Genomic DNA, 22,321 nt, shown 5'->3' with positions numbered 1-22,321 from the left:
CCTGTAGCACTTTGGGAGGTCGAGGAAGGTCACAAAGTGTTTGAGGTCAGTCTGGGCCATAAAGTGACACCCTGTCTCAAAAAAGGTCCAAAAGTCAAAACCCAAGAAAGACCTCTTTCAGTTCCTGGTGGTTTATATCTTGGAGTTGAACTAAGATAAGATAGCTAATCCAAAGATTCCAGTCTTGGCTTTGAGGGGGAAAGGTAGGTTTACTCAATTTGTTGTAGGGACATTGTAGACTTTCGTTCGGGCTGAAAAGCCTCCAGAAGAAAAAGAAGTTGGGGACTGATGTAGGATTACCAGCTTTTTGTTCTGCTGATAATGTCATTTAAAAAGTACTAACAGCAATTAGTTTACCAGCGGCCTCCTTCATTTGTTCAGGGACATGGAGACATGGATTGAAAATTCACTGTCAGGGTCAGTGTGAGCTACACAATTCAAAGTCAGCCTGGGTAGTTTAGTGAGACTATCTCAAAAGAGTAAGAATCAGCACACAGATCAGGAGTAGAAACTTGCCTAGCATTCACGAAGCCTTCATTCAATGTTTCATTCCTCCAGAAAAAGTACTTTTTAACAAACACAAAATAGCATATCTCCACTAGAAATAGCCCTAACACACCTTGCACCTAGGGCTTGGGTAGTAGACAGTACTTCCATTCATATTTTATCGTAGATTGTCTTCTCCAGCTCAGGCTGTGTGCCCTTAGACCAGGGGTGGGCAGCCAGAAGGGGAAGTCTAACTCAACATTTTCTTTCTTTCTTTTTTTTTAAAAGATGTATTTATTTTATGTATGTGAGTACACTGTCCTCTCTTCACACACACCAGGAGAGGGCATCAGATCCCATTACAGATGGTTGTGAGTCACCATGTGGTTGCTGGGAATTGAACTCAGGACCTCTGGAAGAGCAGTCAGTGCTCTTAACCACTGAGCCATCTCTCCAGCCCGTTTGTTTTTTTAAACAGACTTACTATGTACCCTAGCTGGCTTTTAACTAAATGCCCTCCTTCCATCCCTTGTGTTAGGATTATAGGTATGTACTTTCAGGCCTAGTGACCTGACACCTTCTGCTTTTGTCTCACAAACTAAAAATTCTTTCCAGGACTTTGGAGACAGAGGCAGGTAGATCACCATGAGTTCCAAGCTGTCCTGATCTAATTGGTTCCAGGGCAGCTAGGCCTACATAGTGAGATACTGTCACAAACAAACCAAACCAAAAATTTGGAATAGTTACAATTTTTCAATTTTTTTTTTTTTTTTTAAAAGATTTATTCATTTATTTTCATGTATGTGAGTAAACTGTCGCTGTCTTCAGACACACCAGGAGAGGGCATCAGATCCCATTACAGATGGTTGTGAGCCACCATGTGGTTGCTGAGAATTGAACTCAGGACCTTTGGAAGAGCAATCAGTGCTCTTAACCACTGAGCCATATCTCCAGCCCCTTTCAACTGTTTTATAATGTATATGGGTATTTTGCCTGCATGCACATATATGTGTGCCTTGTGCATGCTTGGCACCATGGATCCCCAGGAACTGGAGTTACAGTTTTGAGCAACATGTGGGTGCTGGGAATTGAACCCAGGTCCTCTGAAGGAGCAGCCAGTGCTCCTTAACTGCTGGGCCATCTCCTCAGCCCTATAGTTGCAAATCTTAAGATTGCAAACTGTTAGAAACAAGGCTAGGGATGTGGCTCGGTAGAGTTCTTGCCTAGCAATAGCGAAGCCCTGGGTAAGACATCCAGCACTGACTGTATTTGGCCTTTGGTGAATGCATACAATGGTAAATGTCTATAATCCAGCACCCTAGAGATAGATGCAGGAAGAAGTCCAAGGTCCTTCTCAGCTACACAGTAATTAGAGGCTACCTGAAAGAGATAAATATACATGAGAGACCTCATCTTAAAACTCCAAACAAAATTATTAGGAATACAAATTTCATATAATAGTTATATTGGAAAATGACCGTGTACACAGCATTCACTGGGGCTACTTTTGCATTGCACTGAAGTTGAAGGGAGGGGGGAAAAAAAGGCCTTACAGTCAAACCTAACATAGTCACTGTCTGGCCCTCAGTGGTTAAGAGTGGGTAGGAAGAACGCTTGGCCTAGTGTGATAACTTCTAATCCCAGCACTCAGGAGGTGGTAGCAGGAAGATTAGGAGTTCAAAGCCATCTTGAGTACTCAAGACCCAGTCTCAAGAAAAAAGAAATAGAAACAAAGCAGCAGGGGAGGAGGGAGTCACACAAAACCAAAGCAGAGCTTGTGAATCCTTAGGTCAAGGGTGGGACTTGGAAATCTGCATATCCAAGTTTTCAATGATGGTAATGATGCCAATTTGGGTTTGTGTGCATGGGGGTGTGAGGGGTGGTCACAGCATCCTGTGACACTTTTGTGGAGTTGCTTTCCTCCTTACACCTATACACGTGTCCTGGGAATTTACCTCATGTGGCCAGGCTTGCAGGGCAAGTACCTGTGCCTGCTGAACCAGCTCGCCAGCCCCGTGACAGCTTCTAGTCGTTTCATGCTATAGCCGTGGCTTCTCTTTCTATATATTTACATTTATTTGGCTTACGTGTGGCTCGTGTACCCTCCGGGTGAGAGTGAAGGGCAGGAGACAGGCCAGTTATCTCCTTTCATTTGTGTTGTAGGGATCCAACCCTGATCCCCAGGCTTCTCACAAGTTCCCTTAGCCTCTGAGCTGTCTCACAGTCCTTTTTTATGTGATACTGAGGGTTGAACCTAGGAGTTTTTGGATGCTAGGTGTGCAAAAGCACTAACCAGGGAACCATGGCAAAGTCCTGTCATTCTGTAACATAGCAAGTCTTTAACTTGGGATAGTTTTACCACAGTCTCCCAAAATAGCTGGGATTACTAGCTTCTAGTCAGACCTGGGCCTCTGCTCACTCTCCCTCCTACCTGTAGCTTCTCTATACATCCCTAGACCACTGGCATCCTACATTAACTGACTCGCGGACTCACACCTGAACTAAGTCTTCAAGATGGCACTTTGTAACAGGTATGGGTGTCGATACAGAGAATGTTCAGTGAAGGACCTATAAAATTCACGGTGGTGGTTGAGGATAACAGGACAATGTACTTATTAGGTGATGATTAAATCCTGTAGAGAAAACAGAGGCCAGCAGAGGAGGTGTTTAAAAGATGCCATTTAGTAAAAAGATCCAAAGAATCGAGGAAGTCCGGTAGGTAGCTGATGAAGAGTGATCCACAGAGAGAGAGCAGCAAATGTAGGGACCGGAGCAGTCAGACACAGGAGGCAAATATGTCAGGAGACGGGCGAAGGAAAGCAGTAAGAGTTCTGAAGTTCACAGCAGTGTGAAGGGCCAGATCCTTCAGGCCATTACAATGGCTGCTTTTAATCCAAGTGATCTTATATTATGATCTTAAATCTATCAGGATCGCTATAGATGCCCAGGGAAGACTTAGGCAGAGGCTGAAACTGAGAGATTAATTACAAGCATTTCATAATTAAACAATAAATAGAAAAGCAGAGATTGCAGCTTCCATCAAGGTGGAGTTGTGGAGAAGATGCAAAGTGTATTACTTTTGATTTTTAAAGCAAGATGGACTGACTTACTGGATTCGGGGAAGCAGAACTTAGGCACAGAGTCAAACGCTTGAGTCTGAAATGCATGAGACATCTAGTTGGATTCTAGGTAGCTGGAGATAGGATTTTGGAGTAAGAGTCCAACAAACCATAAACAAATCTGGGAGGTTTCAGTGTATGTCAACTGATAGTGAGGTGGTAGTCTTCACACTGAAAAAGACCACATTCTATGAACTTCTGAGCCTCCTGCCCTTCTATTGCCAGGTACCTGTAAGCCCAGGCCTTCCTGTGCAGATCTGAGGCCTACCTGATGGAAAGAGGGCAGGGACTCTGGATTTTCACACCCATGAAGCTTTTCAGTGTTTCATGCTTAGAGCCCACAAAGCAGAAGCAGTTTCTAACTAGATTTCACATTGGGTCAGGTGTCCTCTCTGTGTACAATTTATCATTTTTAAACTCATTTATAGAAACAAGATCTGCTTGCTTATTTATTCAGACATTTATTTATTTATTTATTTAGACAAGGTATATGCAACCCTATCCTAGACCTTGCTATGTGGACCAGGATGGCATTGAACTCACAAATTCTCCTGTCTTTGCCTCACAAGGGCTGGGATTAAAGCTGTGCACCACTAGACCTGTCTATCTCTACAAAAGATTTAAAAGTGCACTTCAGACAGACAGATAACCAATTAACTTACAACTATGTACATGTTTTTCCATAGGGAACTATGAGAACTTAGTGGCTAAAGTTGCTTGGAAAATTAAGGCACACAGACACTATGAACCTGGAGAAATGAGAAGTGCTCAAACAGAAGGCCCTAAAGAACGCTTAGTCCTAATACAGACATACGTCTCTCCATAGATTTCCTGAACCTTCTTCCAGAAGATGCTAGGAGTAGCTTAAGAAGGCGGGAGACAAGGCTGCTGGGAAACAACTGTCGGTAGCTGGCAGTACTTCATCCCAAGGTTGTGGTTACAAGTCCCTGAGCAGCAGACATCATGGATTTTGCTGCTTCTGGGAACCAGAGGTTCCTCCATTTCTGTGCTGGATCCCTTAGAGACAAAGAACTTCATTTGTTCCCCAACCCATGTGGGACCGCCAGGGAGCCTAGAGGGTGGAAGCTTTGACTTCTATCTACTCCAGGAACCAGCCGCAGGCTGCACGGGAGCCTGGGTCGGGGCCGGTCCCGAAGGCGCGCGGGGCTCCGGTGTGGGCCAGGCGCGTTGCCAGGTTGCCGGGGAAGGGCCACCCAACGAAGGCCGGCTCTACAGAGCGGTCGGTACGCCACCGCGAGGGGCGGGAGCATCTACCGCCTTCCTTCCTCCCCAACCCCATTCTCTCGCACTTGGTTATTCCGAGGATCCTCCCCATTCCCCAGCCACCAGCGGCCGCCCTCGCCCCTCTTCCCTCCCCAGCCCGCCCCTGCCTCGGCAGCCCACCTTCGCCCGCTGCTGCGTCCTCGCCCTCGTCCCCGACCTCCCCTCGTGGGCCCCCGCGCCTGGGTCCCCTCCCCCTCGTGGCGGCGGCCCCTTTCACAATAGCGCTACCCGCCTCCCTCCTCTCCGCTCCCGGTTCGCTCCCGCCCGCTGCCCTCTCGGCGCATGCGCGCTCCGGTCGGCGGCGGCTGCGGCGGCTCCGTTTTTTTTTAAAGGGAAACGCTGAGGAGCCGGGGTGACTGTGGGGGAGGGGGACCCGGAGGCGCGGAGACCCCCGGGGGAGGCGGCAGACCCCCCTCCCGGAGTAGGAGGGCTCTGGGCGGACCGTCCCTCCCACCCCCTCCCGAGGAGGAGCAAGGGGGGGGGAAATGGAGGCTCGGGGCGGCTGAGGCGAGCTCCGGGGCGGGGGGCCGGGGCGGGGAAGGGGGGGTGCGGGGTGGGGAGACGAGGCGGGCCCGGCCGGGCCAGGGGGGGCCGAAGCGAGCTCCGGGGATGAGCTCGGGGGCGGCTGGGTGCGAGCTCCTGCCTCTGCGGCGAAGGCGACGGTGGCGGCAGCAGAGGCGGCGGCGAGGCCACCATGGGTCGGCGGCGGGCCTCAGCCGCGGCCTCCACTTCTCCGCTCGCCGGCGGGATGGCGCCCGGGCCTCGGAGAAGCCGCGTTAGCGGAGGCCTGCGGCCGCTCTGCTGAGACGAGCCCGCCAAACTCCCCTCCCCCTCCTCCGTCCTCGACCCCCCGCACCTCGCCCCTTCCCCACCCCCTCCTCCGTCTCGGTCCCCCGCGCCGCTCCGGACCACTATGACCATGAGATCCGCAGTGTTCAAGGCGGCCGCGGCCCCTGCCGGCGGCAACCCCGAGCAGCGACTGGACTACGAGCGGGCTGCGGCGCTGGGCGGGCCGGAGGACGAGTCCGGGGCGGCCGAAGCCCACTTCCTCCCCCGGCATCGTAAGCTCAAGGAGCCGGGGCCCCCGCTGGCCTCTTCCCAGGGCGGGAGCCCCGCGCCCTCTCCAGCCGGCTGCGGCGGCGGCAAGGGCCGGGGCTTGTTACTCCCGGCCGGGGCGGCCCCCGGGCAGCAGGAAGAGAGCTGGGGCGGTTCGGCGCCCTTGCCCTGTCCGCCCCCAGCTACCAAACAAGCCGGCATCGGCGGGGAGCCAGTCGCAGCCGGCGCTGGCTGCAGCCCCCGGCCCAAGTATCAGGCGGTGCTGCCCATTCAGACGGGCTCTCTCGTGGCAGCGGCCAAAGAGCCTACGCCCTGGGCTGGGGACAAGGGTGGGGCGGCTCCCCCAGCTGCCACCGCTTCGGACCCGGCGGGACCCCCACCACTACCTCTGCCCGGGCCGCCACCCCTCGCGCCCACCGCCACTGCCGGGACCCTGGCGGCCAGTGAGGGCAGATGGAAGAGTATAAGGAAGAGCCCTCTCGGGGGTGGCGGCGGCTCAGGAGCCTCCAGTCAGGCCGCCTGCCTCAAACAGATTCTTCTGCTGCAATTGGACCTCATCGAACAGCAGCAGCAGCAGTTGCAGGCCAAGGAAAAGGAGATCGAGGAGCTGAAGTCCGAGAGAGACACGGTACGGAAAGGGTTAATCTGCATTAGGGATGGGGAGCGAGCTCTGCGCATGCTCGAGGGAAGGGGGCTGTAGGAGGCAGAGGTCCCTGCTCGGTTAGGGTTAGAGGAAGTTGGCCACCAGTGAAGGAGTGCCTTAGATGTTGGGTCGTTAGGAGCCTGGCATCATTGACACGTTGGGTGGGAAGGAAGGGTTAAAGGGCAACCTTCTGTGTGTGTGTGTGTGCGTGTGCGTGTGTGTGTGTGTGTGTGTTTGGGGGAGGGGTAATGGGAGGCTTCGGTTGCCAAAGGGTTAATTTAAAATGACAGCCTCATACTTGTGGGAAAAGACCCAATTTACGATGGGTTAAAAATGATAGGGTGGGATGCAAATGTGGTGGCTATATGGAAGGGGTTGTGTTAAAGCGCTGTTGCACGAGCTGTGCATTGTATAGGAGGACATAACAGCTGTCGCCTTACCCACCACTGCAGCATCTTTACACAGGAGGATTGTCACAGGTCTTTTGGTCAATAGAGGGTAAAGATGGTTTACCTGGACTCCTACTTTAGCTTTCCTAAATGAGAACCACAGCCTTTGATTTCAGAGAGTTTCTAGTAGGAAATCTGAGTTATAAAACACTACCCACTGGCCAAGTCTCTTGAATAAGCTGGCAGATTTTGAGACATAAGCCTATTCGATGTATTCTGGAAATCCGTCCACTTCCCAAACCTGTTTTAGAACCTTGAGGTAGTAGAGAAGTCGTTGGTTAGGCTTGTTTGCAATGCAGTAGCCGTCTTAGGCACACATGGTAAGCACACTCCCTCACACACCAGGGATGTTGGGTGGCTGGGTACTACAGTGCTAACATACCTTTTAGCTACCTAAAAATAAACATGGGTTCTACAGCTGTGCTGCTGCTCTGCTCCGTGTCTCACTCCCTCTTTACTGGCTCCCCTCACTCTGGTGCTGTGTGCATCAGAGGCCGAGCATGGGGGCAGAAGAGCTATTCATTTGTTTGCTCTCTACATGAGTCCCCATCAGGCATCTGTTTCATTCTGCAAGGTGGAATGGGAGCTGGGACAGGTCTTGTTGAAATACCTTAGTGTTGATTTGTGGAAGTTACTCAACATGGAGGTGGCACTGCTCAGTACTGTACTGCAGTCTAGGGTGTGCTGGTGCTGTAGTTACAACACAGTATATCCTTCCTTTCCTGGGGAGGGGTGGGAAGAGAAAGACCTGTAAAGGAGAAGAAATGAAGACCGTGTCACCCACAAAACAGCTAAGGCTGGGAATCAGCAAAGATGAAATGAGTGGCTGTTGGGGGTGGGGGGTTCTGCTGCTGCTGGAGGGTTTTGCTGAGTTCCAGAGGTGATGCCTCCTTCATAGGCTTTTCAAGGTAGGAAAAAGTGGGGTGAGTTAAGGATAAAGCATCAGTCTGAGCCTTGCGTTCACTGTTTCTGTTCTGTACTACAGTCTCAGCATTGCTCAAGCCTCTTCTTCCAGTGATTGTTTGGCCTCTGCTGAAATCTAGGCAGTGGATGTAATGAGAGCAGCAGTGATATCACTAACCAAGGCAAAAGTCTTGTAGTATGGTGTACATAGTGCAGTTGTCACCCTTTTGTCAAAACTGAGTTAATACCAAGTTTCTGATAACAGTAGGCTTCCATTTTGTTTGATTTTTGTAGTTCTCTTTCATTAGAATAAATTTAATAATAAAGTATTTTCCTGTTATCTCCAACACAAAGCAGAATATATGTCATATGTGTTGGGATTATATTACTGATGTTGGTTATAATTGTTTCCGGTGTAGTATGTTTTAGAAGGACTCCCTCAAATATACACACAGAACATTTCGATGGGGTACTGCTATCCCTAGGGACACACTGTGAGCTCTTGATTCCTCTTCACTGTGCTGTTTGAACATTCCACTGTGTCTAGAGTTTTGGAGTAAACATGGAGCTGATAGAATTTGGACAACTGTAGGACACCTTAAAGAACACAGGCTGAGAATGTGGCTCAGTGATGCTTAGAGTGCTGGCCAGGCACACTCAGGAGGCCCTGGTTCTATTCCTAGCACCACACACAATAGCGAAGAGCATATATGAGGTTAAATTGAGGGACTCCCAAAACACTTGGAGCCACATGGTAGCAGGGGCCTTGTCATTAAAAGGCACTCTGATCCCTCCTAGTGGGGAGGATCTTCTTTCAGAAGAATGAACTTCTGAATTGCCCTATCCCCCTTACCTAGACTAACTCCTTAATTGTCTTTTGCCTTTATTGGGCTTAAGGGAAGCTATTCAGATTTGAGCCTGCCAATTCAGAGTAAAAGTAGAATTGGAAGGGTCCATAGCAACACGCAGAAGACCACTGATTCCTAAATGGGGCTAAGTACCAGTGTTTAACTTTTGTGTGTAAGTCTGCATCTTGTCACTTCTTTTAGCTCCTTGCTCGGATTGAACGTATGGAAAGGCGGATGCAGCTGGTAAGGAGGGATAACGAGAAGGAAAGGCACAAGCTGTTTCAGGGCTATGAAACTGAAGAGAGAGAGGAAACAGAGTTGTCTGAGAAAATTAAACTGGAGCGCCAGCCGGAGCTTTGCGAGACATCCCAGGCTCTGCCTTCTAAGCCTTTCTCATGTGGCCGGAGTGGAAAGGGACACAAAAGGTGTGCTGGTAACTTTATTCTATTAACTGAAATCCATGAGGAACTGCTAATGGTGATGGAATATGGACTTGGGATTCATGGATTGGCTTTATAGCAGCCATAGCCTGAATTGAGAATCCTATGGTACTAGTCACATGGTAGCTTCTCCTGTAATCACAGCACTTAGGATGCTGAGGCAAGTTGAGAGTTCAAGGCCAGCCTGGCAATAGAGAACCTGTTTTTTACAAACAAAGAAAATCCCAGGTTTCTGTGTTAGAAATTGTCTTGAAACATGTTTTTGGTCACAGTAATAAGTACAGAATGTGGAGTATGTCTCAAAGAGAATGGAGTAGTCTTAAGCACAGATGCTTGCTCGCTTACCAGAGGCCTGTTCTGTATACTTTCAAGCATGACACTTGCTGCCTGTGGCTTCCAAATGAACAGTAGATATTTAGGTACCTGGATGCCTCTCTTGTCCTCAAATATATTCAAATCAAATTTTATTTGAAGTCAATTAATTTTTATAACATTTTCTTTCCTACCTAATAGGAAAACCCCATTTGGAAATACAGAAAGAAAGACTCCTGTTAAAAAGCTGGCTCCTGAATTTTCAAAAGTCAAAACAAAAACTCCTAAGCACTCTCCCGTTAAAGAGGAACCCTGTGGTTCCATATCAGAGACTGTTTGTAAACGTGAATTGAGGAGCCAAGAAACCCCAGAAAAGCCCCGGTCTTCAGTGGATACCCCACCAAGACTCTCCACTCCCCAAAAGGGACCCAGCGCCCACCCCAAGGAGAAAGCTTTCTCAAGTGAGATGGAAGATTTGCCGTACCTTTCCACCACAGAAATGTATTTGTGTCGTTGGCACCAGCCTCCCCCATCACCGTTACCATTACGGGAATCCTCTCCAAAGAAGGAGGAGACTGTAGCAAGTAAGGCATAGAGAACACTTGCTCTTATACCCTAGTGGTGGCGGTCAAGCTAACAAGTGTGAAATGCCTTTGGCATTTTTTTAAAAAGTGCAATCAATAAAGCAGAGTTCTGTCAAGAATGAGTAAGTTAACAGCCAGAGACAGACACTGTGCAGGCATTGCAAATAGATGGAATTACAGCAAATGTGTTCAATGTTTGTGTCTGCTTACAACACTGGGAGATGTGTTTGCCAGTAAGTTGCTCATCAAAAGAGCACCAGACTTGGGGGTGTAATCTCCGGCAACTTGTATGCCCTCTGAAAGAAGGGTTCTCTGTGCTGTGAAATGCATAGAACTTACACTTTGCCGTGCACGACTGTTCCTGCCGTTGATATTGTGTGAAACCTGGGAGGGTGGTCTTTGGGTGTTCTCAGGGGCCAATGGTTATTTTTGGTTGGGGAGCCAGCTTGGGGTGGGGAATTTCACCTGGGTCTTCGCTCTCTAACTACGTAAACATTTATCTGTATCTCTCTGTCCCGGTCTGGGGGCAGGAGGAATCTGCCAAAGACCAACAGTCTTCCTTTACTGCACTTCACAAGGTTCTAAGATGTGGAGAGTTCGCTTGGATTGCAGTAGCCCATTGGTTGTTCATATATTTAAATAAAATGGTCTACAAACTATTTTTCAAACAATAAGGACTATCTTGGGATATCTGAGCTGCTTGGGGAGGGTGTGGGGTGTGGGAACTTGGTCTTTATTCCTGTTGATTTCTTAATGGCTTCCACAGAGATGATCCCCACCTTCCATATGAACCAGTAACTATAACGTGTCTTCAAGTGTGTTGTATTAGTCTATGACAGTCATTATGGGCACTCTTGGGTAATGGCGGGGAAAGCTTTCTTAGCTAGAGCCTTAGACCTAAGTTTCTCCCTCTATGACTTCCACTAGCAGGGATGGGGATGGGAGTCCATTCCAATAAGATGTGAGCATTCTCCAGGCTTTGTCTGGCTGTTGTGACAAATCCAAATGGGGAAGATGGACAAATGATCTAACCTTTATTAGGCCTCACACGTGAGGACACAAGACAGGTCAGGTCCTGATCCAGACTTAGATACTTACCGTTGTTTCAGACAGTTGAACAGGTTCATCTCAATAGTTAATTTTTGCTGTTCTAGCAATGCTGTGTAACAATTGAGGAGAAACCATGAAGCAACTTCCCATCCGGAATTAGGAAGTGGCTTGGTCTGGAGTCATTCTTTGTGACTGGCTGTTTTTGAAAACCCTGTCTACTCTAGTAGAGCAAGTTCCAAACACATCTGAGATTGTGGGCATAACACATGAAGGGGTGTGGCTGGGAGATACAGTCTCTTGAGGAGCCTGAGTTATGCATCAGTGTGTGAGTCCTTCCATTACTGATGCTCCTATCTCAAGAGGAAGTCTCAATGACTTAATCTGAGGAAGCCAAAGTCTTTGTGCATGTTGTTCAGGCTGGACCAGCAAGGTAGTTTGTTTGGAGGGAGGAGGAAACTGTTTTAAGAAGACTACATATGTAAGTTCTGAGAACACTGATCTATTTATTTGAAAAATAGGGTCAACTTTTACTCACCTGCCATGTTCTGAGTTTAAGGTTTGATATCCTTGGCCATCAACTGTTGCAGGGAAACCACCCTAAATAATGAAGAAAAGAAGTCGTCTCAGTGTAAAAAAAAAAAAGTGGTGGGCTTATTTTCTTTTCTTTTGTCTGTTGTTCCCTCTTCCCCTTCCCCAGAGAGAAATTCTCAAAAGAACAACTCAGAAAGCAAACTGGCGTCCTAGTGAGAGCTTCAGAGAGGAGCCTTTCCTCCATTTTGGGTGTGGGTTTTTTTTTCTTTTTACACTGAGATGATTCTTCTTTCCTACATTATTTAGGGTGTCTGATGCCATCAAGTGTTGCAGGAGAAACTTCAGTCTTGGCTGGTGAGTAGATTAGGAGTTGTTGGCTGGGCCTGGGTTGGGGGTTGGTGGGATGGTGGCTGGTTGGGAGCTGCGTTCTCGTCTGTTGGATGCGGAACAGTGAGATTCCTTGGCATTTGATAACACTACTGTAGACATCACAAAGACAACACATCCCAGTTGCTTTTCAGGGACTTTAGGAGCATCCATTATGTGAATTGTCAGGTGTTGGCTTAGGGCTTCTTGTGACCCTGAGTTTGGCAGACTTCAGTGGCACTTTAGGTTCTTGTATACCATAGCGAGGACACTGACTGTGGTCTTGGGTGAGGCCATAATATGGATTCCTATCACTTGATAACTGTCTTATCTGGGGAAGAGACCTCTTGTCCTTGTGGATAGTTGAACACTTGTATGACTTTAGATTTAAGGGTGGTTCCACCCCTCCTCTTTTTTTTCTTCTTTTTCTTTATTTTTTTCAGTTCCTTCTTGGAGGGACCACTCAGTAGAGCCTCTAAGGGACCCAAATCCTTCAGACATTTTGGAGGTGAGTACCCAGAGCTGTTAAGGGGATTGGAAACAATAGAATATGGGGTATAAGGGACCAAGGCAAGAGAATTACTTGTATTTAAGATGTCGAGGGTTCTCTGTAGGCAGCATAGGGAGATCTTGTCTCAAAGACCATGGGGTGGGGGCAGTATAGCAAAGAGGCTCGTTTGAATATTTCTTATAGCTATGGATGGATTAAAAAGAACTCTTAAAACCAGAAAGGAACTTGGGGTTATTGGGTCTATATTTTTCATGTTATGGATAGGAAAAGCCTGATCTAGAGTAGTTAGGTCATTTTTCAAAATCAGTATTGTCAAGGTGTTCCAGAATAAGGTAGATTCTGTGCTGCCGCTCAGTAACATAATCCTGTGTTCCAAACTTACTGACTGTTGAAAACAATGGATATTTTGAACTCAGATTCTTATAACATAAAGAGAGGGGGAGAAGTTTTAGTCCCTTCAGAGATGTTTGACATGATTTACCCTGAGAAGTTATGAAAATTAATGTCGACGTTTGGGATTTTGAGAAGGATGTGGATAAGGACAGGAGTGTATCTTATTGATTCTTTCACTAGGGGGGTTTATGTGATCATCTATAGAGCTAGGTATTTTTAGAATCTGAGGTGAACGATTTTGTGCTCCTGAAAACTGTTACTCCAGCGTGCTCATAAGTAGCTTGGCCCTGTTGTTCCTCTTCCAGAATCTGGATGACAGTGTATTTTCAAAGAGGCATGCGAAACTGGAGCTGGACGAGAAGAGGAGAAAACGGTAAGGCCAAGGCCCCATCGGGAGCATCTGAGCCCGAGGAAGTGACTGCTCCCTCTTCCACATGGGGAGAGTCCTGGGGCACTGCTGTCATAGTTAGTCGGGGGCGGTTGTCCTTACAGGCACACATGGTGGCCTTTTCACGGATGCCCTCCCTCAGTACTACTTTCTGTGGAACAGCAACATATAATCTAGAGTGCTACACCCAAAGAGGTCTTCCTCAGCCAGGTAGTCAGTTCCTTTTACCCCGTCTAGAGGGGTTAAACAAAGACCTTCTAGCCTCTGGAAAGTCTGGACTGCTTTGTAGGACAGCTTTTAGGTAAGTAGTAATGCTTGGTTTGTTTGTTTGTGTTTGTCTGGTTTTTCCCAGATGGGATATTCAGAGGATCAGGGAACAAAGAATTTTACAGCGACTGCAGCTCAGAATGTATAAAAAGAAAGGAATTCAGGAATCTGAGCCTGAGGTTACCTCATTTTTCCCTGAGCCAGATGATGGTAAGTTGTATCTATCTAAAAAGATAGATTTGGGGGCTGGAGAAGTGTGGCTCAGTGATTAAGAGCACTTCTGTTCTTGGACAGACCAGAGTCTGATTTCCAGCACCCACATTGGGCAGTTCAGGACTACATGGAACTCTAGTTGCAGGGGACCCGATGTCCTTTCTAACCTCAAAGGGCATTGCATTCACATGTATAAACACATAATAATATAAAATAAAGCAATTGCAGACTTTTCAAGGGGAAAAAAGGGTGCAGGTCTCCACAGCACAGGTGGTCGTGCTGAGCCCGCTGTGCTGTGGAGGTGACAGACATTTCTCACCTCTTCCTAACAAGGCCCCATATGATTTTCTTCCATAGTTGAAAGTTTGATGATTACCCCCTTCTTGCCTGTTGTAGCATTTGGACGGCCATTACCAAAATTAACTCCACAGTAAGTAGAACAGATTGTTTCTCTCTTTTTTCAGGTACCTTTATACCTCCCTTTCAGGCTCCATGGAAGCCTAGATAGAATGGGGATCCACATGACTTAGGGATAGCCATGATTGTCTGATGACAAGCCAGGAAGTAGGAATGCTCTTTAATCAGAGGTAGATGACTTGGATGGTGACTGTGTCAGCTGACATTGGCTTTGAAGTAGCCTTGTCACTTTGCTGTTTTTTTTGTTTTGTTTTGTTTTGTTTGTTTTTTGCCAGGAACTTTGAACTACCCTGGTTGGATGAGCGAAGCCGTTGCAGGTTGGAGATCCAGAAGAAGCAAACACCTCACCGGACTTGTAGGAAGTAGCTGTGCTGGCAATAGCCTGTCTTCAGATAGTTGTAGCATGCTGTTCCGAGAGAATAGCAGAGACCTGTGTGTGTGACCCTTGTCCTTGTGTATGTTATCATTCACTGGTAATGCCTTTCCATACTCCCTTTACATTAGTTTTGTTTTCTTTACTCTGATTTCACAAACAAAAGAAACCTCTTGCTTTGGGCTAATTGTGAATTATGGAGTTATTGAAATGTCTTTTCCCGTTTTGGGGACTGAGCTCTTGAGCTCATCTTATAGGATGGTAGACTTGGGAGTTTCAGGAGCCACTTCTACTCACTACCTACCTAAAAGGGGTACAGGGTTCCTCATTAGCCATGTCTAAGGTAGAACAACCCTTCCTGCAGGAGCTGTGGCTGCCCTGACCTTGCTTCCCTGGTGCGCCTCCTTCTGACTAGTGTGGGTGTAGTAGGTTTCACACTAAAATAAAACGGAAAGACCTTACATGAGCTTTAGGCCCGAGGAATAACATGAAGTGATGAAAGCAAGACATTCCTCATAGAGGAAGAAACTGCAGAATTTTGTCTGAAAATTTGTTCTCTTTTAAACTGTTCTGTGACAATGGCATGTGGAAAGAGACATGTGCTGGTTCCCTTTCTTAGTTGATGGGTAACTGATGTTTCTTCCCACCCCCAACAAAGAAAATGTTTAGAAAAGAGATTGGGGGTGTAAGTATCCACTAGTTAACAGTGCTAAACCGATGCAACTGTCATTTGGGGATGGTGTGCCAGAGTCTGTAGAGATAGATGTCTCTGTGTCCTGTCACTTCTCAAGTATTCCTTAGTGGGGCTTCATCCTATTAGCCAAACCTTTGGTGGTGAGGTAGAAATTTGGGGCGGGGGGAGTGGGGTAGGGTATGGAAGGATGTGCTTCCTCTGGCTGGCAGATGTCTACATCTTGAAACAAACAGTTGTACCTAATGGACTTTATTCGTTTAGTGAAAATAGATTTATACATGTACCATCTTGTTTCCCATCTACTGCCCTTGTTTTGTTACCAGAAAAAAACAAAAAAGAAAAAAGAAAAAAAAAAAAAATCAGGACAGCACTCCCAGGCCACTTTGGTCTCAGTGTAAGATCCCTGTCAACTCTCTGGAAGAAGAATGGAGCCGAGGCCTGTAGGCTTCTGTATAGGAATTGCCTTTCGCTAGCCTTCAGGACTATTGTATGAAAACAAGTAGGGGTCTAATCTCTAGAAGGGTAGGGCTCTTATCCTTGGAGAACATGTCCCCGGATTATTAGCACTTTTAGAGGAGAAGCCAAGGTATGTAGGGTGTGTGGTTGGCCCGTCTGCTGAGCATGAGAGAATGGCATTGCCACTTTGGGAAGAGAAGTTCCTCAGGGGCCTCCCACTGCTAACACTTTTTTGAGATGATCTCTGTGCTCCCTGGGTTTGACTTTGAAAGGAATTACTCCAGCAGTCATGTAGTGTTCTTGGATGATCTTGCTGCTCTTAATTCTCCTTTGTGTGTGTTTGTGTGTGGCTCTGGGTTTTCACTTGTAACTCCATCTGCTTAGGAGCATGGTCTCTCTGTGACGGAAGCTGCCTAAACTTGAGCGCAGCCAGGATGTAGAGAGAAAGGACTTCCTCCACTAGGGGCTCTCATCTCACACCTAAAGGATGAGGATTTATCTAGAAATGTTGGGCCAGATTTTTTTTTTTAATGTGGCCAGCTGTTGTGCTCCTACTCTGACCTGTGTTATGTTTCTTTATAACATGCTCCTCAAAAATAATAACCTCAATCAGTTGTCTCTTTACTTCGTTTCTTGATCCCTCTCAGTTTCTTCTTGACAAGAGATTTGTCAGATTCCTAATTTGGGTATGGGTTAACAGACTTAACCGCCAGGTTTCTGCCCTACACAGAGGAGTCCTCAGATCCTGTTTTTGCTAGACTGAGAGGAATCCATGAGGTGCTATCTGGCAGGACTGAGGTGGATTCTGTTGCTTTGGTTCTCCTTTCCCTGAGGACCTACTATTGGATTCTGTCCTCTCCTAGATCTCCTTTGGTTTGGGGATGCTGAGGTTTGTTGAGAAGGAGGTTGGAGCAAAGTACAGTGTGTGAAGAGTGTGGGGAATTAATCTTATTTTCCCCTACATGGGATATAGCACTGTGAAATTCAGTCTTCAACAGAAAGAGAGGCCCTGCAGTTCTCCTAAAACATAGTTTCTTATTCTTTCTTTAACAAAGTTTAAGCTAGTGTTAATAAATTAAAAGAGAAATTGCTTGTCTCTCCACCTCAGCTTTGTTTTATGCCCGTTTCATATCGTTGTCTGTGCTGTAATTCATACTTTTGATACCATTTCTGATGTGTAAAGTCGGCTGTCTTGTAAATATCTTATAAAGAGTTCAATTGTAAATAAACTATTGTGGCCGTTAATTTTTGAACTTTTGCCTCAATTTATTAGACATGTTGGGAAACATTAAATCTCCTTGTATATATAAAAGATTGGAAAAGAATATATTCGCCCACGTAAAATAGAGTAATACATTACTCCTCCCTTTTTATAAGGGGCTCATCCATTGTGTCAGAGTATAGTGTATGTATAAGTATCTGTAGATTCCTATTCCTGAGCCCATCCTTATACATAAACAGCAAATTACAAAGTTCATAAGCAAGACTTTATAGGTCATCTACTTACTCAGCCTCCGCTACATGATTTTTCCTGGATAACAGTCCAGACAAATGAAGTACAGATCTACTTGAAGCCAGTGTCTTCCTACATCATCTGTATGTTTAAAAACTCTCATTGTAACTTGAAAGCACTGGCTCTTGTTTGGTGACTACAGTGGTATCACAGAAAGATCAATCTCTTAGGTCCCTCACACTTCTCTGGTAAGAATCATGTAGGATCCCAGGCCACCTGTTCATGCTAAACATTGACTTTCTCAGGAGGCCTGTGATCCCAAGCACCCACACAGCCAGGATAGTCCCAGGTTCAAGGTCAGCCTAGCTTCCATGAGACCCTGTCTCAAAAACAAAGTAGAACTCAGAGCAGGGTCTGGTGGGGCACACCTGTAATCCTAGCATCCAGGGAGGCTGAAGCTGGTGGATCCTGAGTGAAAAGGTTAGCCTGAGGTCATAGACTTTCTAAAAAAAAAAAAAAAAATCCCAAACTGGACTCCGACCAAACAACTAAAGGACAAAGTGGCAGACTATCCTTTTCCTTATTTAGACACTCAACTTGGCAGTCTCACAGCACCGTTTTAGCTTGTGATGGATAAGATTCTTAGTCCTTTCACACTTACTTACCATGCATCGTCCATTTTGAATTTAGGCAGTTGTTTTTGGAGCTGAACTCCATAATACATTTAGGCAGTTGTTTTGGAGCTGAACATACATAATACACCTGTTACCAGTTGAAATCAGTCCCTGCAGACATTCATGATTCCTTCTAGTCTCATACTGTTTACAGATCTGGCAAGCAGTGAGATCTTTAACTGTTTTATGAAAACAGCTCAGAATCCTTTTAACTCAGCGATTTGATGTATATTAACTATATGCAGTAATAAATTAGCTCACAAACTATATGCTGTTGCAAGTTTTTTCTCATTGCAGACAAATGCATACTCAAAACAGTCTCCGTAGGGCAACAACGCATCCGGAATTTGAAACACGGGGCTTCTACTAATACCTCTAGACATTGGGGGGGGGGGGGGGGGCAGGTGAGGGGAGGTATGTGTCCAAAACTGGCCTCTTAGCTAGTCAAGGATGATTCAGCCTTTAAGTTTTAAAAGCGTAGAGCCGAGCGGTGGTGGCGCACGCCTTTAATCCCAGCACTTGGGAGGTTGAGGCAGGCGGATTTCTGAGTTCGAGGCCAGCCTGATCTACAGAGTGAGTTCCAGGACAGCCAGAGCTATACAGAGAAACCCTGTCTTGAAAAACCAAACCAAACCAAACAACAACAACAAAAAAAGTGTAGTAAGACTAGTATCCGCCCAACCTGCAGTTCTCAAAATGTGATAACTAGGTTGGGAAGACACATGGAGAAAGGAAATTTTGAATTCACACAGGCAACACCGCAATACTAAGTTTTGTCTCCACTGCAGTTTCCCCTTTCCCCTAAATTTAGACTGAGGTGAAGAGCTGGCAACTGACGCAGGACTAAAGGCTTTTTCACCTGGATTCGTGATTTTTACCATGCGAAGGAATACAGTTAAATGTTCTGTCTAGAATTCAGGGAAAAACAAGAAATGGAAAGCGAAAATCATAAGAGGTCGAAACCCTTCCCTAAGGAAAGTTCAAGATGGCCGAGCTAAGAACCCGCAGAGGATGCAAGAGCCCGATCCCCCGCGCCCTCCACCCGTCCAGGGGGAATAAAGCGCTAAGCCACGCCTCCTTACATCACCCACAGACGTAATCTCGCTCTCCAGAAAACGTGCCGCAGGGCGCAGGCCCCGCCCCACGGAAAGAAGGGCGGCCCGCCCTGGACGTGAAGCACGCTGGGACTCCTCTCGAGCTTCCCGGCAGCCCTTGCGACGGGCGTGGTGCGTAAGGAGCTGACCAGCGGTGGCCGTTCTCCGTAAGATGGCGGACCGGCGGCGGCAGCGCGCTTCCCAGGACACTGAGGACGAAGAATCTGGTGCTTCGGGTTCCGACAGCGGCTCTCCGGCGCGGGGCGGCGGCAGCTGCAGCGGGAGCGCCGGCGGCGGCGGCAGTGGCTCGCTGCCTTCTCAGCGCGGCGGCCGCGGCGGGGGCCTTCATCTGCGGCGGGTGGAGAGCGGGGGCGCCAAGAGCGCAGAGGAGTCTGAATGTGTGAGTGAGCGGCTGCCGGGCGGCGACCCGGCAGGGGGCGGGGTGTAGGTGCTGCGGGATGCTGGGCCTCCAGTTAGAGGGAAAGGTTATCCCGCTGCGAATTTGCATCCACCCAGAGCCCCAGGGAAGAAGGACTGGGTGGTTTCTGAGCTCAGGGCATGCAATGTTTACACAGGAACTGGGGCTGGGGGATGTAGGAAACCGCCATGCTTGATGTGGCTTCTGAAGATTTACCTTTCCCCATATTCCTATCCAACCATTTGTTCAGTTGTCCCTCGTGTTTATTTGCGGGTGGGCTCCCCACGTCTGGAAGTCACAGCTCTAACCTGTGTTATCTTCTTCCTCTCAGGAGAGTGAAGATGGCATGGAAGGAGATGGTGAGTGATTTTACTTTATCGTGAATTCTTTTGGACATAAATTGAGGCCACGTATATCTTACATCGGATCTCTCTCAGATTGTTAGGGGTTTTTGGAGTGTGTGCCCGGGGGTTGACATTTGTGTCATAGTGATTATAAGCATACTGTTTGGAAGGTGAATTAAAGTACCACCTGACAACAGCGTAGGTTTTCGTCAGCATGATCACAAACTTCTCCATCTGTAAAAAGAAACTATAATTTTATCTGCTTCAAAAGTTGCTGCGTCCAAATTAAGTGAGGATTTTTGCCTGGCCCAAAACAAGCTGTCAGAAATATAGCAATAAACATTTATATTATTACACTTCACTTAATTTCTCTTTTTCTTTCAGCTGTTCTTTCCGATTACGAAAGTGCAGAAGATTCAGAAGTGAGTGTGATAGATTCTTTTTCCTTATGGCGTAAGTCAGAAAATGTCTTTAAAAAACCTGCATCTGTGTGGTACAAAAATTCCCTTTCTTGTTTCTCTGCTTGTATATTCTTCATGTGTGCTTTTAAAAGTCTGTTAGAAGCCAGGTGATGGTGGCACATGTCTTTAATCCCAGCCTTGCACAGTTAATGACAGCAACTTGAAGCCACACCTCTTGAAGGGACAGGTCACACTTGATTTAGTCTCAGTGAAGAAAGTGAGTTTCTGAATCAGAGAATACAATGTTGAAATCCTTTACAAGATGTTTGACATGTACTTTATACTGTCTAAGTTGAGAAGACAGCCACTTGACTAGCTCCCCACCCTTGTATTTTGAATACGTGAAAGGACAGAGTTCTGAGTAGTTTGTGCAAAAACGTATCCCTTATTTCATTGATAGAGCTTTTTGGTGTCTACGGGAATATTTTCCATGGCTGACAACATGTTGTAAACTTTCTTGTTTTGATTGGATAAAAACTGTAGCTATGTCAGAATTACATTAACATTGTGTTATTTCGTCCAGGAGTTGTTGAACAGACTCCTGAGTTTCATATTTTGGAGATGGGGTTTATATTCAGGAAGAACTGGATTGTGGATCAAGGACTTGGTCTCTGAATATGTTTGTTGCATTATTTAGGTTTTGGGATTTTTTTGTTTTGTGATGCTATTAGGATGAGCCTTCAGGTTAGTTCATGCAAGAAAAGTGCCTACCACTGAGTGTTTCACCTCAACCCTTATCCTATGAATATTGTGGAAATTTGACTGTCTTACCCTATTACACTTTAGGAAATAACAGCATTATTTCAGAATTCCTATTTTAGGAGGTTGCACAAAAGAAAACAATACACTAGAAAAACTGAGGAAACAAAAACATGTGGCACAGAAATCAATTTGGCAAAATATAAATTCAAATAAGGGCTGGGGAGATGGCTCAGTTGGTAAAGAGGGCCTGAATTCATGCCCAGAACCAGTGTGAAGAGTTGAGTGAGACGGTGTGTGTGATTCCAGTGCTGGGGAAAGCAGAAACAGCTGTGGAGTTTGCTGACCAGATGGTCTAGCTTTCCCGGTGCGCTCCAAACCACGGAGAGACTGTCTCAGAAACTACAATAAAATTTTATTTTATGTATATGCATGTTTTACCTGAAAAAATATATATGTGTATATACATACATACATACAGCCTGAAGAGCCTCTCCTAAAAGCTTTGAAGGGATTCTATTCAAATGTTCCTGGAGTCCTTGATGGATGCCACAGAAAAGAACTTTGGACAAGTCAGAATGAGGCGAAGTTAGTTGAGGTTATTGATAAAAAGAAGGATAAGGCTGTGCATAGTGACACACACCTTTAATCCTTGTAGTAGAAGGCAGAGGCAAGTGGATCTCTGTGAGTTCGAGGCCAGTCTGGTCTACAGAGTGAGTTCCAGGATAGCCAGGGCTACACAGAGAAACCCTGTCAGAAAGAAAGAAAGAAAAGAAGGAAGGTGTTGAGGTCCACACTGCCCCATATTTGGGGGCCACTATGTTGCTGTCTACACTGCCCCACGCTTTGGGACTAAGTGCTCTGGTCAAGAGAGAGTGGCAGACGAGGGGGAAGAGACTCGAAGAATGGAGACAAACCGGAACGTCTGACCAAGTTTCGTTTCTCGTTTATTGTCTCTCTCATTGTCCCCTCCTTTATTGTCTCCTTTATTATCTCATCTCTCTTATTGTCTTTTTATTGTGTCCTCTTTCTTATTCTCTCCTCTCTCTTATTGTCTCACCCTTGCAAGAAAATCCTGGGTACTTATAAGCACAAGCAGGGGAACACAGCTGAAGAAGCTTTACCACGCGTGTCTTGCAGCTAGGGTCACTAAACAGCAAAACAAGATATTGGGATAAACAAGATGTTTATCAGAGTGTGCTCAGCTGTTGTAGGCTGTTGAAAGACAAGTCTCTTGTCAGGGTATATGGCTCGAGATGGCTGCAAAGATGATAGCTGCTTTCTAGCCGTTTTCTGCTAAAAGTCGGCTCCCAACAGGAAGGGAAAGATGGAGCAGGAGAGAGAGACAGAGGGAGAGAGAGAAAGGAAGGGAAAGAAAGGGAACAGTAAAACAAC

The 22,321-nt window shown here is 46.7% G+C and overlaps 2 protein-coding genes and 2 long non-coding RNA genes across 7 annotated transcripts in view; 2 read left to right on the top strand and 2 right to left on the bottom strand.

Moving 5' to 3' along the window:
• Positions 1-793: 793 nt before the first annotated feature.
• LOC143442676 (uncharacterized) lies at positions 794-19,131 on the bottom strand. The gene is made up of 4 exons (XR_013111046.1): positions 18,993-19,131; positions 11,710-11,771; positions 7,648-7,785; positions 794-1,866 (listed from the first exon to the last, which is right to left on the bottom strand). It is a non-coding gene; the product is annotated as an uncharacterized LOC143442676 (long non-coding RNA).
• On the bottom strand, positions 3,151-5,142 carry LOC143442675 (uncharacterized). The gene is made up of 2 exons (XR_013111045.1): positions 5,010-5,142; positions 3,151-4,622 (listed from the first exon to the last, which is right to left on the bottom strand). It is a non-coding gene; the product is annotated as an uncharacterized LOC143442675 (long non-coding RNA).
• Positions 5,413-17,028, top strand: Msl1 (MSL complex subunit 1). 3 transcript variants are annotated; one of them, XM_034506089.2, is made up of 9 exons: positions 5,413-6,573; positions 8,990-9,213; positions 9,742-10,124; positions 12,012-12,059; positions 12,515-12,579; positions 13,281-13,348; positions 13,716-13,840; positions 14,201-14,273; positions 14,536-17,028. In XM_034506089.2, the coding sequence occupies exons 1-9, from the start codon at positions 5,803-5,805 to the stop codon at positions 14,624-14,626; spliced, it is 1,848 nt and encodes a 615-aa protein (XP_034361980.1). In that variant the 5' UTR covers positions 5,413-5,802; the 3' UTR covers positions 14,627-17,028. The 3 variants fall into 3 exon arrangements, with proteins under 3 accessions (XP_034361980.1, XP_034361981.1, XP_076791940.1); XM_034506090.2 differs by lacking the exon at positions 12,012-12,059; XM_076935825.1 differs by lacking the exons at positions 13,716-13,840; positions 14,201-14,273; positions 14,536-17,028 and adding an exon at positions 13,468-13,691.
• The window catches only part of Casc3 (CASC3 exon junction complex subunit), a 23,626-nt gene continuing 20,358 nt past the window's right edge, over positions 19,054-22,321 (top strand). The window contains exons 1-3 of one of the 2 annotated variants that reach the window (XM_034506087.2): positions 19,054-19,404; positions 19,754-19,781; positions 20,151-20,188. In XM_034506087.2, the coding sequence (XP_034361978.1) occupies positions 19,177-19,404; positions 19,754-19,781; positions 20,151-20,188 (294 nt within the window). In that variant the 5' untranslated portion in view covers positions 19,054-19,176. The remainder of the gene's footprint in view (positions 19,405-19,753; positions 19,782-20,150; positions 20,189-22,321) is intronic. The other variant, XM_034506088.2, reaches the window with a different exon arrangement.

This window comes from Arvicanthis niloticus, chromosome 6, assembly GCF_011762505.2.
Source record: "Arvicanthis niloticus isolate mArvNil1 chromosome 6, mArvNil1.pat.X, whole genome shotgun sequence".
NCBI lineage: Eukaryota > Metazoa > Chordata > Mammalia > Rodentia > Muridae > Arvicanthis > Arvicanthis niloticus.
Note: the sequence above shows the minus strand (reverse complement) of the source record. Positions and strands in the feature narration are given on the sequence as shown.

What these genes read in the sequence shown, in the direction of transcription:
- Msl1 (XM_034506089.2), top strand. Translation starts at nt 5,803, where the DNA reads ATGACCATGAGATCCGCAGTGTTCAAGGCGGCCGCGGCCCCTGCCGGC. An exon ending in AGTGGAAAGGGACACAAAAG is followed by an intron (nt 9,214 to 9,741) that starts GTGTGCTGGTAA and finishes CCTACCTAATAG; the next exon opens with GAAAACCCCATTTGGAAATA. An exon ending in GAAGGAGGAGACTGTAGCAA is followed by an intron (nt 10,125 to 12,011) that starts GTAAGGCATAGA and finishes TACATTATTTAG; the next exon opens with GGTGTCTGATGCCATCAAGT.